The 15,535-nt window shown below is 38.3% G+C and overlaps 1 protein-coding gene across 1 annotated transcript in view; it reads left to right on the top strand.

The window, feature by feature from the left end:
* The window catches only part of DCDC2 (doublecortin domain containing 2), a 52,025-nt gene extending 36,975 nt beyond the window's left edge, over nt 1–15,050 (top strand). Inside the window, exons 8-10 of the mRNA XM_010011084.1 lie at nt 2,829–2,929; nt 13,489–13,710; nt 14,961–15,050. Of these exons, the coding sequence (XP_010009386.1) occupies nt 2,829–2,929; nt 13,489–13,710; nt 14,961–15,050 (413 nt within the window). The remainder of the gene's footprint in view (nt 1–2,828; nt 2,930–13,488; nt 13,711–14,960) is intronic.
* Nucleotides 15,051–15,535: the final 485 nt, after the last annotated feature.

A 15,535-nucleotide genomic window follows, 5' to 3' on the forward strand; every position in this document is an offset into this window, starting at 1 on the left:
GTGCTTTCCATGCAAGACAATGAACAGTGGTATTCAGAGATGGTGGAAGGATGTGCAGAACTCTTTTCAACTAAACTCTTTTCATTTATGACGACTTTTCTGCGAAGAAACATGGTAGAAAGTGCTTAGAGGAAACCCCATGGGGATTTCAGTTTTTGCTAATTGAAATTCCCCTCTTACTAGCTTTTTGGATACATGGTTTTGAATGGGGAAATTGGTTGCATGACACAGGTAGGAACTTAATGTCTTCTTCTCTCTCTCTCACTCCCTCCTGGTTTAATGCTTGAGGTTTTTGAAAATACTGCACATCTGTCCCCTTGTGCTGGGTTATTCAGTATAGCCCTGAGGCTGATTTACTCTTCTAAGGAAAAGTGCTTTAAAATTGAGAATCCTCAGCTCTTGAGCTGAATTTTGTGGATTTGGCTTCCAGGGCCAACACATACTTACCTCACTTGTACTTCTTTTGCCTGCAGGAGAAAAACCTAATTAGAGTTACCTCTGCACCAAAATCCTTTACATCTAGATGCCAGACAATCCCCATTTTGGTTGAAAGACTTGGAGATCTTGAAGACAAAGATGGTATTACAGAGTCTGAATGGAATGATGGTGATACTAAATGCAGTTCTCTCAGAACTGATTTGACTTTTTATAGTTTGAGCCAAGGAATCTAGGACAAGGTTATTTTCTTATGTATTTCAGAGAAGGCCTTGAGTTAGGAAAGTCATCACAGTAGCTTTCAATGAACACATTGCAGTTTCATCTCAGAATATGGTAGTGATCTAGATCTCAGTTGAATGTCTATGATGAGAGGCCACGACGATAATATCAGGTAAGAGAGACTGAACCTTTTGTCCTTTAGAGACCTCAGAAAAATGGGAAACGTGAAGTGCATTGATTGAATTGGTCAAAAAAAAACCCAACAAACCAACCCCAAGCCCCCTACCTTGGTAAAGGGGATCTGTAAGGAGATACGTACACGTAGATTTTGCAAGATTTACCATACTGCCAGCAAATATTGGATGCCCTTAATTGGTTTCAATGAAACATGCTCCAACAGATAAATTATATTTAATAATCTACAAAAGAAAGGAAATTAAGAAAAGAAAAATATTATTTCCATGCTAAGTATGAAGATGGGGATGTTTTCAAGATGTGTGAGATGTTTAGAATAAGAATACATCCAATAATCCTGAGAACCCTGAGGTATTTCCAACACCAGTACTTTCAGAGGACAAGTAGTATAGATCTTTTGGTTGGGTGGGGAGGATCAATGGAACTGATGCTCAGGTAGTCAAGGTGCTATCCATCAGAAAATCTGTCTCCTAAGATGCAGCCAGCAGTACCATTCTAGAATATCATTGTGATGTTCCATAGACAAAGACTTTCTTCCTCTTAATTTTAAACTATGAGAATAGCTTTCATTTCTGGTGCTTTGGTTCGTGGCCTGTCAGTAGATACTTAAAGCCATCTGGATGAGCTGGCACCTTCCTTCCAGTTAGCCATTTGCAGTGGTATGGTATGCCTCAGAATTTTGTTCCCAGGGTAAATGCTTTCCTTGGCTCTTATAGTGATAAGAAAGTAAACTTCCATAGTAGTCAATGCTGCCTTTTAATGCTTGTAGACTCCAGATTCTCTAAGTCTTGGGGTTTTGTCTATTATTTTACCTCCTTCTCAATGGTTCAGTGCTATGCTAGGGCTGTTTATTTAATAGTGTCCAGCAATGTTGATCAATTTGCATCGTCAGTTGATGTTATTGAGTTCACATCCTTTTATGAAGAATTAAGAGATAGTCTGAAACAGCACAGATGTTTTTTCCTCTTCCTTATTGCAGTTACTTATGATGTTGGATATGAACACATCAGCATAAGATCATCTGCCTTTCCTAAATAGATGGAGAGGGAGAGGGGGTTATGATTTGGAGTAACCTGTGCTTTTAATTTCTGGACTGTTTTCAGTTTGGGATGAAGGAAAAGAGAAATGTATCTCATCTGAAATTGTTTTCTTTCTGTATGTACTTACCTTCGCTCTCCTAGTGAGCTGATACTAAAACTTATTAGATATTAGATCTGATATTAGAAACTTTGATGACCCCTAGTTATTACTTACAAGTGGGGGGGGGAAAATTACCCAAACTAAATGGTATAAAATCTTTGCAAAATTGAGTATCATTGTAACCATTAACCTTGTTAGTTAGCAGTGTGTGTTTTTTTAATGTGGATATGGAGTTTCAGCTGTGATTCTACTTGCATGTGCCCAAGGGTTGGGAGCAGCATTAATCCCAACTGTTTCTGTTGATCTTTTACTGCTGTCCTGGTTCATGATGTTTGTTGTTGATTCAGGGCCTGAGATTTTTGCTAGATGTGTGTGATAGTGCTAATTACTGGAGGGTACTATCATTGTCTGTAGAAATAGAAGTAACATGGTGTTTTTGTAATGTATTAAGTTCAAATTGACTCCTGACCTTTGCCAGAAGTGAAGGAACTTCAGATCTAGGATTTTTTTTAGTCTCTGTTTCCTTTACTCTATTTCCCTTTTCCTGTCTTCCCTTTTTTTTATCTCTTTTCACCTCTTTTCTACTTTTTCCTTTTTTTCCCCTTTTCCCCTTTTCCCCTTCCTCTTCTCCAAATGGTGTAGCATGTAAGTATTTGTTATTAAAAAGGAAAACAAATTGACAATAATGGGAGATTGAAAACGTCATTAGAAGAACTGTGTAGGGACAGCACAGAAATCTGCTCTCAGAAACAAATTTGAATGCAGTTCAGTAGTTGTGCCACACAGTGTCACAATGGGACTTCACTGCCTTCCATTCTGTATCTTTCCCATTATAGGTGAAGATATTTACAAAGCCAGTGGAGATAGGTCTGAAATGTGGGGCGCAGCTGAAGTGCAGGAAGATGAAGATACTCGTGTAGAAGTTCCGCTGGACCAGGTTTGATCAAGCTCTTTAAATAAATAGATATATTTATTTAGGGTTACAGGTTGTGTTCTTTCCCCACTTTCTTTCAAATGTACAGCATAATTCTGTGGGTATGATTGTAACAGCTCAAAGATACAGCTTCTTTTATGGGAGGTTTAGAAAATCTTCCTTTATCTTGTTAATGTGTCAAATATCAGTTACCTTTTCATCAGCTTCAGAACTGCTCTGAGAGCCCTTACAGTGCCTTAGAAAATCAGGACTACTTACTGTCACAAACTACCAAATGGATCCACCTGGATCTCAGTCCATTCATACTGATGGAGCAGGGTAAAGGTGCTATGGAACAGAATCAGTGTCAGAATTCCTTAAGTCCTGAACTACAAAGAGGTGTGGATTTTTATTAAAGCTGTCAGCACTTTCTTCTGTTGGAACAACATGGTACTTAGTGGCCAAAATTTTGTTCATAAGACTTACATACAATAAATAGGTCTTGATAACTAAGCATAATCAAATCTCTTTGATTTGTTTTTAAAAGAAACTCCTGTCAACTTAAATAATACAGGAAATAGGTAAGTTGAAGTTTATTTGACTGAAGTAGGGAGTAAAACTGCTTAAATTATTTGCGGAAGAATTACCTTTTCTTTCTTTATTTTTTTTTTTCCTGCTAATGAATTGCTGACAAGACAGTCCTCTTTCTTCTCACATGTTTGTAGGAATTTGCTAACTTGTTCAACTTTGTGTCCTGTCCACAAGATGTTGCATTGTGCTTTTGGTGTCTGTTGATAATAGGTTGGGCCAGCCACGTAGGCCACAGAATAATATTTCTGATACATGCTGCTGTGTAAGGAATCACATTTTACCCAATAGATTTCTCAGGCTAAAAATTATTCCAACAACGTAAGAGATTCTTGGGCATTTTCCTGGCTTCTGGTGGCCAGCTCAGTGGTGAGGAACTATTCTCAGTGTAAGATTGTAAACAAATGGGAGGGAGTTAAAAATAGTTGTTTGTAAATACACTTTAATTACTCAGGGCAGCATGATGGAACACAAACAATCCAGAAGATTCCTCGAGTGTGTCGGAGCGAAATTTTTGTTGCAAGTAGTGGGATACATGATTAGGAGAGGCATTCTGCTGGGTTTGCTACTTATAAATAAAGAGGAACTTGTTGGGGATATGACAGTGGCAGCCTTAGTTTTGGTGGCCAAGAGATAACAGTTTAAGACCCTGAAGAAAGTGAAGATGGCAAATAACAAAATAAAAAATCCTAGAAATCAGGAGAGTGGACTTTGCCTAGTTTGGCAAACTGGCACGCGGGATCCTGTGTGAGGCTGCCCTGAAGTGCAGAGATCTGGTTGATCTTCAAGGGCATTTTCCTCAAAGCACAAGAGTTATGCTCATGTGCAAGAAAACAGACAGGCATAGCAGGAGGATGGTTTGAACAGAGGACTCTAGACCTCTTACTAAAAGAGGTGATGGACTGCTAAGGAGCAGTATAGAGACATTGCCTGGGCATGCAGGGATGGAATTGGGAAAGCCAAAGCTTGTTGAGAAACGGAAACTGGTGCATGTGATTGGGAATAACCAACATAGATTTACCATGGGGAAATCATCCTTAACCAGCCTCTGCATTAGTGATGAATAACTGGCTCTGTCGATGAAGGGAGAGTAGCTATTGTTATTTATTTTGTTTTCAGAGTAGACTTAATGTATTTGTAGGAGAAATTGGAAGAAGTGTGGTAGATATGGGGAGGGAGATATCCTTAAGGAAGGTAGGGTCTGGATTTTTGGGCTACAAAATGGACGAAAAACTGACTGGTTCGGTGGAACTTACAAAGTCAGTTGGTTAAAACTGCAATTCATATGAAATCCAAGAACCCTGGAGATGGCTGCCTTGCTTCTCCACGGAGAACCTACAGCAGAGGCAACAGCTCTGCCCATTCTGCTGTGTGTTTCACCAGTTTGCCTCAGCCGGAGGACAGTGACCATCACTAGGGAAAGGAGAACAGTTAGCTTTCAACTACCACTTCTGTACTTGGCAGTTGGTACAGTTGCCACTGAGCATGGATGTGCTGGCAACCTTGCAATCTGGGAACTTGCTTGATACCTCTAAGCTCATGTACAAAAGTGGATGCGCTGTCCTTAGATGGAAATGTTTTTTGGTTGCTATCAACTGATTTTGCTACCTGATTTTGCTTGAAGTAGGTGTGTGGGGGTGGGGAGGAGGGGGGGGCAGATTTTAAAAACCAGCCGTGCACACTACTAGTAATCTGATTTCATGTTTTCAGAAAAGCCGAACAGAGCACCAAAATTTATTTAAACTCAAGACATGATGTATTTGTCATTTGAAAACTTCATGTGTAGTTTCCTAGGTAATCTGGCAAGAAGCCAGGTCCTTCTGAATAGCACTGAGTACTTTTTATTCCCAGATAACTGAGATTACTCAGACCTTGGATGCATTTAGCATTTTACATGTTCAGGTTCTTACTAACGATCATTTTAAACTGTTTTAAATTCTGTGCTGTAAAGCTTTATAGCTTTTTCTTATCTGAACTGCAGTTTCTGTTATTGCTAGAAATATGGAAAAGGACAGCCAGTCAGGGCTTGACTATCTTGCATAATGCACAAATATTTACATGCCAGCTTTCACTAGAGTGCTGGCACTTCTGATATGTTATCATTTCCATCAGACACATAAATGAGGTGGTGAAGATAGAGCTTAGTCTTTTTTCTTTTTATGCACCTTCTCTGTGTTGCCATTTGAAGTACACTGTTGAACAAATGCCAGATTAGCCATTAACTAAACTTAGTGTAATACTGGCTAGACAGCTGCTTATGTCCTATTCTGTAAAATGCTGTCTGCCAGCTGAGAACACATTAAAAGAACAGGATTTGCTTTACTTCAGACTAGCTGACGGTTGTAATTGAACATCAAGGAGGAAAAATCAGTGTTTTGCCTAAAACCAAACCAGACCTTTCTGTTCTATATTCTGTATCAGGATTTCAGCTTCCAAATGCAAAATGGATAGTTTCTTCTTTTGACATGCAGACTTACTCCAGGTTGGTTGTTCACATCTCTGTGTCAACATTTGTGGGAATGGATGGCAGACTATGAAATCAGTTGTGCAAGTAACAGGGAACAAGGTGGGTTTATTGCAGTTCTTAGTAGAGGCGCAGCAAAACAGACAAGTTTCTTACTTGAGATGGTAATTGTGTTACTTTGAGTTTGCTGATAATAATATCAATATATTCAAAGTAACTCTGAGACAGAAAATCTTCTAACTTTCAAAGCTTTCAGTACCAGCTACTATAATTTTGTACAAGTTGTGAAATACAAAACCAGCAGTTGGTCGTAATAGGACTGAAATAACAATGCAAGTTTGCATTGGTTTATCCATTTCCATAAGCAGGGTTGTTCTCCCATGCTGAGCCCTTGTGGGAGGTGGGGGTAAGCATGAAAGTTATGATATACAAAGCTGTGCAGCGTATGACCCCTACAAGGAATTCAGGCATATTGTTGTGCTAGCCTGCTTTGCCAGGGGGTATATGATACTCATAGCCAGTAAGATGTAAGTGATGTAGAATGCATCTGTTTGTTCGGGATTTGGTTGTGGTTTTGGTTTTGTTGTGGTTTTTTTTTTCCCCTCCAGATTCATCATCTCCATCTCCCTCTCTCTTTGTTTTTTTGTTAGAATCACTGGATGCTAAATTCATCTAATGGGCACTGATTTGGGGTTTTGTAGATGCTCGCACTCTTGGTTCTTTCACTGCCCATTTGTTTTCCAATATTACAGACATGTCCACTGATTAATGCAGACCTGATGCCACTCATTATTCCGCATTTCCTGGGCTGTTATGTGATGTGAGATTGTGTATCTCCCCTAGGTGCTCTCTGCAGCTGGAGTGTATCATCAGTAGCAGAAAATTTGCACCTTTCATTTTCAGTTTTCATTATGGAGTATACAGTTTGCTTTAGAGACCCAAGATTCACCTCGGTGAACAGAACAAAATGTTTATCTTCCCTGTTGCTGAAGGCAGAATGTTAAAGTTTACAGTGATTCAACTTTAAAATGGGCTGACTGCTTAAGAGACATTCTTTGATTAAAAAGGCTAGGGCTTTTCATGAGAAAACATTTTGCATTGCATCAGCAAGTATTTAAAAATGGCATTTCAAAAGAATACATGCAGAAACTTCATATGCTGAAATTTTGCTACGAATGATGCAGCTGTAATCTAAGCTTTCTGGATTTTGAGTGCTGACAAGCCAGCAGATAAGGTTTTCACGGCATATTCTTCTTTCAGCTCCACTGATTTACACTTATTTTTTTTATTGTTGCTCTGTGTGAGATAGGGAAACTTGGGCTGGTTGGTTCATTGCAGCTCAAAATTAGAAGAGAAATCTTCCCTTGGTTTCTGCATTGGATGACTGATTTCTGAAGCTACAGCAACAACGTCTGTTCTTTTCTTTAAAAGGCTATTATGGCCAACTGGTGGAGGGCCTTCACTTGCTCAGAATGAAGCCTGCAAAGACAGTTCTGTTGTAAAACTAGTGTTGGTATCACTTTCAAAAAAGTTTCCTTTCTCTGTGTGCATGTCTTGAAAAACTCTGGCAATCATGGAGTAGACAATTTCCCAAATTGCTTAAGATTTAGGGCATTTTTCATTCACTCTAGAAGAGTCTGTTTCTGGAAAAAAATCCCCCAACAAAACAAAACCAAACACATTTCTGTATTTTTGCAACCTTAGTAGGGCGTCTTTTTAAATGCTTATCAGTCTTGTCATTGTCTACAGGGATGCTCAGCAGAACATGCTGTATTGTGAAGCTTCATCAAATTTTAATGTACACATGGAAGATGTTGTGAAAAAACTAGACATGGTTGTCAGTGAATAACTGGAGAAAAATATTGTTGACTTAGTTACCTCTTAGGGAAGTAAAGATCTGATCAGATGTTTTCTTCTCTACCATGTCCATCCTGTGATAAAGGAATTACGCATGCTTCCACTTACCACGGATGAAACTGAGGAATAGAGTTTGAAAAGCTTTTTTTTCTACACTTCAAGTTACAAAGTTTCCATTCATTCTAGTTAGATTTCTAGGTGCTATGATCTTATAAAAAAATTAGACTCTGTGGACTCAGGTGCTGCGTTTGTTGTTAATAAGAAATTAAAAAAATGTATCCAACTGATAAAAAGGTTGAAGTTTAAATATTGTTGGGATAAAGACATTTTGCCCTCAGGAACTACCAGTGCGTTTGCTATGTGGGAAGTGTAAGACTGATGAACACGTAACTATTCATTTACTTGTTTTTAAGAGCCTGGGTTTTGTAAATGATGTGGAAGAGAAGAGGGCTGCTGTCACTTAGCAACCCTATGTGGTTCGGGAACAAAATGTTTTGCTGTTGGAATCTGTGCAGTGCTGCTACAAAGCATTCCTGACTGTGTAGGAGCAGGGGCAGCTCTGTTCTGGAGAGGTTTGGTGCAATCAAAGTTAAGTGTTCCTGATGCTGCATTTGTGAGGTGTATTCATGCTGGTATTTGTGGCCATTAAGATTTTCATTGTCTGCCTCATTGTTTGTCTGTTGTGACCATTAGCCAAGTAAACATTTCCAAATGGCTTCAATAAGGCAAAATTATGTTTTACTTTAATGGTACAAAATAATTTCCACCTTAAATAATTTGTGATACTGCACTTTTCAATATTCTAGTATCAGCCATGTACAAACCTGAGAGGTTACATTAGCATCTCCAGAGGAAAAGAAGCCAAATGCTTCAGTGTCAGCAAATGCTTCAGTGTCTTCACATTTCCTGGCTTTTACTGCTTTTGAATGATGATGGCATTTGGTAATGTAGTTCTTAATGAATGATAGCATGATGAGTGTAATTAGAATATATCTTTCTTTTTTAAACACTCTTGTTTTTTCTGAGATTAAAAATACCAACAAGCAACCATACTTCTTGAATGCAAAATGAAATTCACCTGTTCCTCATCAACCTGCTAGTAAGTCAGGAGGTTTCCAGAAGGCAACTTGGGTCCTTGTTTCCAGCATGAAGTTGAGAATGACTTCAGTTGTTGTACGTACCTTTGGTTGAATATGCCTTTCAATATACATATATTGTGTCAGCAAGTCTTTGTTGCTTGTCTGTGACAAGCAAAGAATTGCACTGACAATTGTGAAGGTATGGTTTGAAAATTAGTTATTTTAACTAGTGTGCTTTCAGCTGGGAAATTGCAAAAGCATCATCTTCACTTAAAAGATGCAGCCAGCAATAGAAGAAAGGTTACTTCCTATTTTCTTGCAACCATGCAAAAGACAAAATTACAAACCTTAGTATGAGTAGTTGTCATGTTCTGACTATAGAAGGAATGAGGATAATCCATTACAGTCCCTTGAAAAGTCCCTTGTCCTTGAAGTCCCTTACTTCTCTGTGAAAATTACCTCAAAGAATAAGAATGTAATCACCTCATGCTTCTGCAGTTCAGCATTTATTGCTGTCATGTTGAAGTCATGCTGTTGGCTTTTTGTGATATGGACACAGGCCTAAAGTAACACAGGGATGTGTATTCCGCAGTTCATTACAGTATACATGTTTAGTTACCCTGGGCTGCAACTGGCTGGGTGCTTACAACATGAATTTTTAAAGTGCCTCTTGTTCTCTGTTATGACAACATATTGATACTAGTATTTGATGCTCATGTGCATTTCATTGTGTTACAAAGTGGTGATAGACCTCAGTCACTCAGGCCTGGAGATACAGCTGGTTCTGTGGATTTGAGATGCCAGGAGCTTTTACAGGAGTCGCAAATGTAATGTATGACTTCCTGTGAGCCAACACGCTGGCTGAAAGCCAGACTCTGACTTCTTGAGTGCAAAGAGGAGTGGCAGAGTCCCACATCTGTCTTGGCTATGCAGCCAGTATGTTCCACATAGGAAGCTCATATTCAGAATATTCTATTTATTTAAAAGATGAGTGATGAAAAGCTAAAAACTAAGATGTGAAATGTCACTGCTTTTCCTTGTGTACATTGCTGACTTCTAGAAATGAGTGTGATGATTTCTGCATGAACACGTAGGTCTGAATGAGCATACCTGTTTTGCTTTCAGTATGCCCATCCTGATTTATTCACTGAGAGAACACAGTTTGCAGTAACTTCGTTGTATATGTAATATGAATTTTTTCAGTTGTAGGTAGAAGGATGGCTGAAGTGTATCAAATTCAACGAAAAGGTTCCCATTGACTCCAGGGGACTTTGATTTGTACCCTGACCCAGCAAGCACTTTAACATAGGCTTTAACTCACTATTGCAGGTTCACTGAAACCACTGGAACTGCTGTAGAAAGCAAAGTGTGTACAACATTTAGAGGCTTTAGACCATATGCTCTGTTTTTCAGTTTTTTTTCTGTTTTCCTTCCTGCATGTATATATGCACATAACCATTCTTTCTCCCTACATATCAAAAATCTAACTTTTGCTTCACTTTCTTGGTGAAGAAGGTGTACTTAAAATAGTGAATGCTAATTTATGCATAGCTAGTAGATCAATAGAAAAGTGTCACACCTTTTATGTTAAAAGCAGTGTATGATGTGGTGGTGTCCTTTTACAAGGGCATGTAATGACAGGACAAGGAAAAATGGTTTTAAGCTGAAAAAGAAGAGATTTAGATTAGATATTCAGAAGAAATTCTTCCCTGTGAGGCTGCTAAGGCCCTGGCATAGGTTGCCCAGAGAAGCTGTGGCTGCCCCATCCCTGGCAGTGCTCAAGGCCAGGCTGGATGGGGCTTGGAACAACCTGGTCTAGTGGAAGACATCCCTGCCCGTGGCAGGGGGTTGGAACTGGATGAGCTTTAAGATCCCTTCTGACCCAAACCATTCTGTGATTTTATGATTCTTTGTGATTTTGGCCTTCATTTCCCTCCCTACGGTTCTGTCTTATGGCTGCTGTCCATTCTGAAATGCATTGTCTGTGGTCCTCTTCACATTTCAAAGCCTACCTGTGACTCTGGATGCAGTGAGAACCATACTGCATTTTAGATTACCTTGCAGAAGGTCTTCTCTGGGTCAATGTTGATTTTAACTTGTTTGAAATATCCATTCTCATGTAGTGCAGCTTGAAAGGAGATTAAATGAAGAACACATTTTGCTTTCCAGTTATTAGCTGGAATATATCTTTTTATTTTTGTCTGTAGTAGTAATAAGCATTGTAGTAATATGCTCAGCTGTCTTGAAATTTTCACTTACTAAAGAAACATTATACTTGCACTTGCACTGATGGGATTTGTTTTACTGATCTTGTTTTGTACTATTATTTTTCAGGCAATTTAGCTTGAGTGGTCAACTTAAATTAGTTGCAATTTGAATGTTATTTCATGCCAGTTCCCTGTGAGCTTCCAGTGAGTTTCTGGGTACAGAAACTGGGTACAGTGAGTTCAGTAATACTATGTTTATCTTTCATATTAGTTTTAAGTCTTAAAAAATTTGCATCCACACCTATTTTAGGCTGATGAGGTCTAATGAGTCTAGCACTTTAGAAGGTTACTGCCTGCCCCTCAAATGTCCATTGTTCTTCTATGCTAAAGACTGGTTCCACAGCAATGTAACCAGTAAAAGCATATCCATTAGGATACTTATGTTTACACCATAGTGTAAAGGCTACACACCTTCTTCTGCAGCCCAAAATGAGCTACCATACTAAAGCACTTCAGGCAAGGGCTGATATTCTCTTCTAGTTGTAGCCACTATCAGGCAGTGACAAAAAGCTGGAAATAATAGTATCTTGAATGACTGCAACAGTTAACAGAGAAAGCCTGGGTTTAGTTTTCTTCTTTTCCTACCCTCTCTTCATTTAGTGTTTGTAATGTCATAGCAAGCAGTGTCATTGAGCAAAACCAAAACCACTTATTTTAGCTAGTGGTGTCTGGTGCATGTAATTTGTCCCACTTTCCCCTGTTTCTGGTCAGAATCCAGAGCTGCTAATTGCCATAGCAGACTGAAAAGAAAATTAATAGGTCACATAAGTAAGACTAGCAGGTAACTTCTGAGAACCTACGGATCTACAGATTCTTTGCTGTCTTCATGTGCTGGAGATTACCGAAGTTGGCTCAAGTTTGCTTTAGATGGTGCCTTCTTTGAATTTGTCTCTTAAGACTTGTCTTGTTTAATTTTTATTTTAGTGGTAATAAGCCCATCTTGATGTTACCAGATGAAAGTGAGTCAGGAAGCCTTGAATAAAATACACACAGAGACTACTGTACTTCAAAAATTACTTATGGAGCTGTTATTTATCTGGTCAGGTAAACATGTAATATTTCTAGTAATCTGTCATTCTATGCATTATTACAACACAATAACTAGTCCTTTCTGAAGCTGTGTCAATGTGGTATCGTGCAGTGGCATAATAAAGTTGTCTTATGTTGCTACTCAGATATCAAAGCAAAAGCAAGGTGTTTCCTCAAGAGGCTTCAGTCAATTGTTGGTATTGCTGAAACGGCTTTTGTTGAAGGTGATGAGGGAATTCTTTTGAAATGTTAGTGGGGGAGAGATTTTTAGAAGATGTAACTTACAGGTCTGTAGCAGAGAGCTGCCTGCATAAAGGAGCTGCTAATGATAATAAAATTCCTAACACTTATGATTAAAAGAGAATCTATTGTTCTCAGCTTATTTGCTTTCAATTTAGTCTGATAAGGGTGTGTAGGAGACAAACACCCTGTCACTCCTGTGGGATTTTTTTTTCTCTTTATTTTCATTCAAATCTTATCACAAGTACATAAGTCATCTTGGCAGTGGGGGCACTGGTTCACTGAATAGCCAGTTGAACCTTCAAAGCTGAAACTGGAAGTAAAATGACAGAAACTAGATATTATGTGCATCAGTCTTCCAGGTGGTCGTGAAATGATGCTGCTAGCAGCTTTATCTATAGTGAGTTTCTGCTTACTCTTCTTCAACATGGAACAAGATCCTGTTCCTCCTCTTGGCTGGTCAGTTGCTAAACGTCAAACAAATCCTAACCTTGCCACCCTACATAGGGGTCTCTGAGAAGGGGAGTTATTATGTTGTGGAAGTGACCAGTAGGTCTACCTCATCTCTCTTGCTACTTCTATGTGGATGCAAAGAAGACAGGCTGCACAACAGGACCCATTGTCATGGCGTGGCCTGGTCCATAGGTAAAATGGTTCTTGGGGAACAGTGATGTCAAATATTTTATTGTGGCAGGATTTTATAAACAAGTACATGCTAAATGCTAGAATGCTGGAGAACCTGGAACAGCTGGAACAAAATAGCTGTTGCTTTATTAGTTAAATCTAGCTCATTCCAATTGTTTTGTGTATGGTCAAATGGATTAACCCAGTGTAATACATTTAAATCTCACTAATACTTTTTTTTATATAGAATAAGAGTGCATTATGGGGTGTTAGTACATGAGCATCCTTTTCTGTCCATGTAGACAAACCTCAAATTAGCATTCTTACTCCCCAGTAATGATGTAATTGTGATTTTGATGTCTGTCACATTTCAGAATTGTGTGGAGCATTCTGATTAAAAATGCCTCATAATGCTGCTGCTTTTCCTTTCACCAGAGGCCAGCAGAAACTGTAGATGAAGAAGAAAATGCAGAAGAGGAAAATGACTGTGGAGAGGAGGTATATAAAGGAGAAGAAGAATATCCAGAAGTGAATGGAGAGGAAGGTGGGAAAACTGCTAAAGAAAGAAGTGAAATGGAAGAAAACAAGAAGAAATTAAATGAGAATTACAACGATGAAGCAGAAGAAAGAGAAGAGGATTCTGACAGTCAGAACCAGGTGAGTGCTTATACTTTCAGTTTGTTTTTCTTAAGTTATTGATCTTCATTCATCCCAGCCTTAGGCTTCTCAGCTAGTCTCTAAATAGCTCACTCCTGATAAGTTGCTGAGACCATTTATAAGAACTTCAGTTTGAGGAAAAGCTGTTTTCTGTCTGTATAGATCAGTTACATCAGTAATTACATTATGTGCTCTCCAACTGAGAAAGCAGATGTTTCTCACTATTTGATGAATCTGCATCTCTTGCCTTCCTGAGAATGCTGAATTAAAAAAAAAGTAATGAAAAATTCTTGCAATTTCCAGAAAAAGCATGATCACTATATATTTCCACATACATTGTCCTTTAGGACAGAGCAGAAGGGTGTGTTCATGAAACCACTGTGCCTTATTATTTTGATGAGTTGACATTCACAGAAGTTTCATTTCATAAAGGCTCTTGCCATTGCTTTGTGGAATTTTCATCTCCTTTTCTTTGGAAAAGACAGTGGAGATGAACAAGATCCTCAAAGCAAGGGCTTTAGTTGGTTCAAAAGTAAATATCCTATTAATTTAGGAGATATGGTAACATGGTATTGGCTTAGATGGAGGCATGCAGCCCAGAAAAATAAAGTGAACTGTCCTGACTGTCACGTGAACTGACCAGCAAACAGAATGTGGGAATGAATTATTTTGTTTGATGGGGAGGATCCAGATCCAGGAAAGTGGGATTCTTGAGCATCAGAAGCAGAACAACTTGCTGCATATTTCCTGCCTATAGTCTCTGAAACCAGACATTTCCTCTTCTTGTGACACTGGGAATCGTTTCTTGCCCCTTGCAACTGGGCTCTCTTTTGTTTCTGTATGACATACAAGAACATTTTTCAATTAAGAGAGCTGAGTAGTGTGATGTTTTCTTGGGCCCTGACTTTATTCAGTGCTCAATATATTGATTTTTTTTGTTTGTTTTTAGAAAAGCTGAAGTTATTTATGTGAGTGGAGAAAGTGAGTGAGCATTTACTTTAAATGGGTATGTGAGTAACTGATGTTTGATGACAGAACTGTGGGGAAACCTCTAATTTGAGTAATTTCTCCTTTGGAAGGTATGCAAGTGTAAGGTAAATAAAAATGTTAATGTGTTCACTCTCAGAATTTATTTTTTTTTCACGTTAATACCTTGTGGAAACTTTAGTATGAGGTGCTAGCACTGTATTGAAATGAAGTGAAATCTTTGTTACCTCATGAAGTTAACAGTACCTTTCGTTTTTGTCTAGGTTGATTCCCATTTTGAAAAAACATCCACAACTCCAAGAGTGACAATCACCAGCCCACAGGAAAGTGAAAAAAAAAGACCAGAGCAATGACTATGTTAGAGTTGCATAGACAGAAAAAATGTAATGAGCAAAAATGAAAGATTATAATACTTTAAATATAAAGTATGTTATTTTTTGTAATTGATAACTTGTAATGGGAAGATAGTACCCACATACTGACTCTTGAAATGGTAATGCCATATGGACTGATTTAGAAAACAAACATTAATAGCTACTGGAAGAACATAGAATTATTTTTACAGAGTGAGATTTTCCAGTTTGAGGGGGGAAATACAAGAGTACTGTATGGTAGTGTTAGAAGTAAGTTAACTATTCTGTGGTATAAGATGGCTAGCAGTAATAGAATAACCATAAAAATGACACTGTTCCAGAAAAAAGAAAAAAACATCATCCTAATTCAATATCAAAACTTTTTTGCACATTTGTTCAAAAAGAGAAAGATGAAAGATTTTTTTACTTTTAATGAGGACATTTATAGTTTCTTCTTTAAAATTCCACATATATATATGTTTTCC

This window comes from Nestor notabilis, unplaced genomic scaffold (genome assembly GCF_000696875.1).
Source record: "Nestor notabilis isolate BGI_N333 unplaced genomic scaffold, ASM69687v1 scaffold10460, whole genome shotgun sequence".
NCBI classification, from domain to species: Eukaryota; Metazoa; Chordata; class Aves; order Psittaciformes; family Psittacidae; genus Nestor; species Nestor notabilis.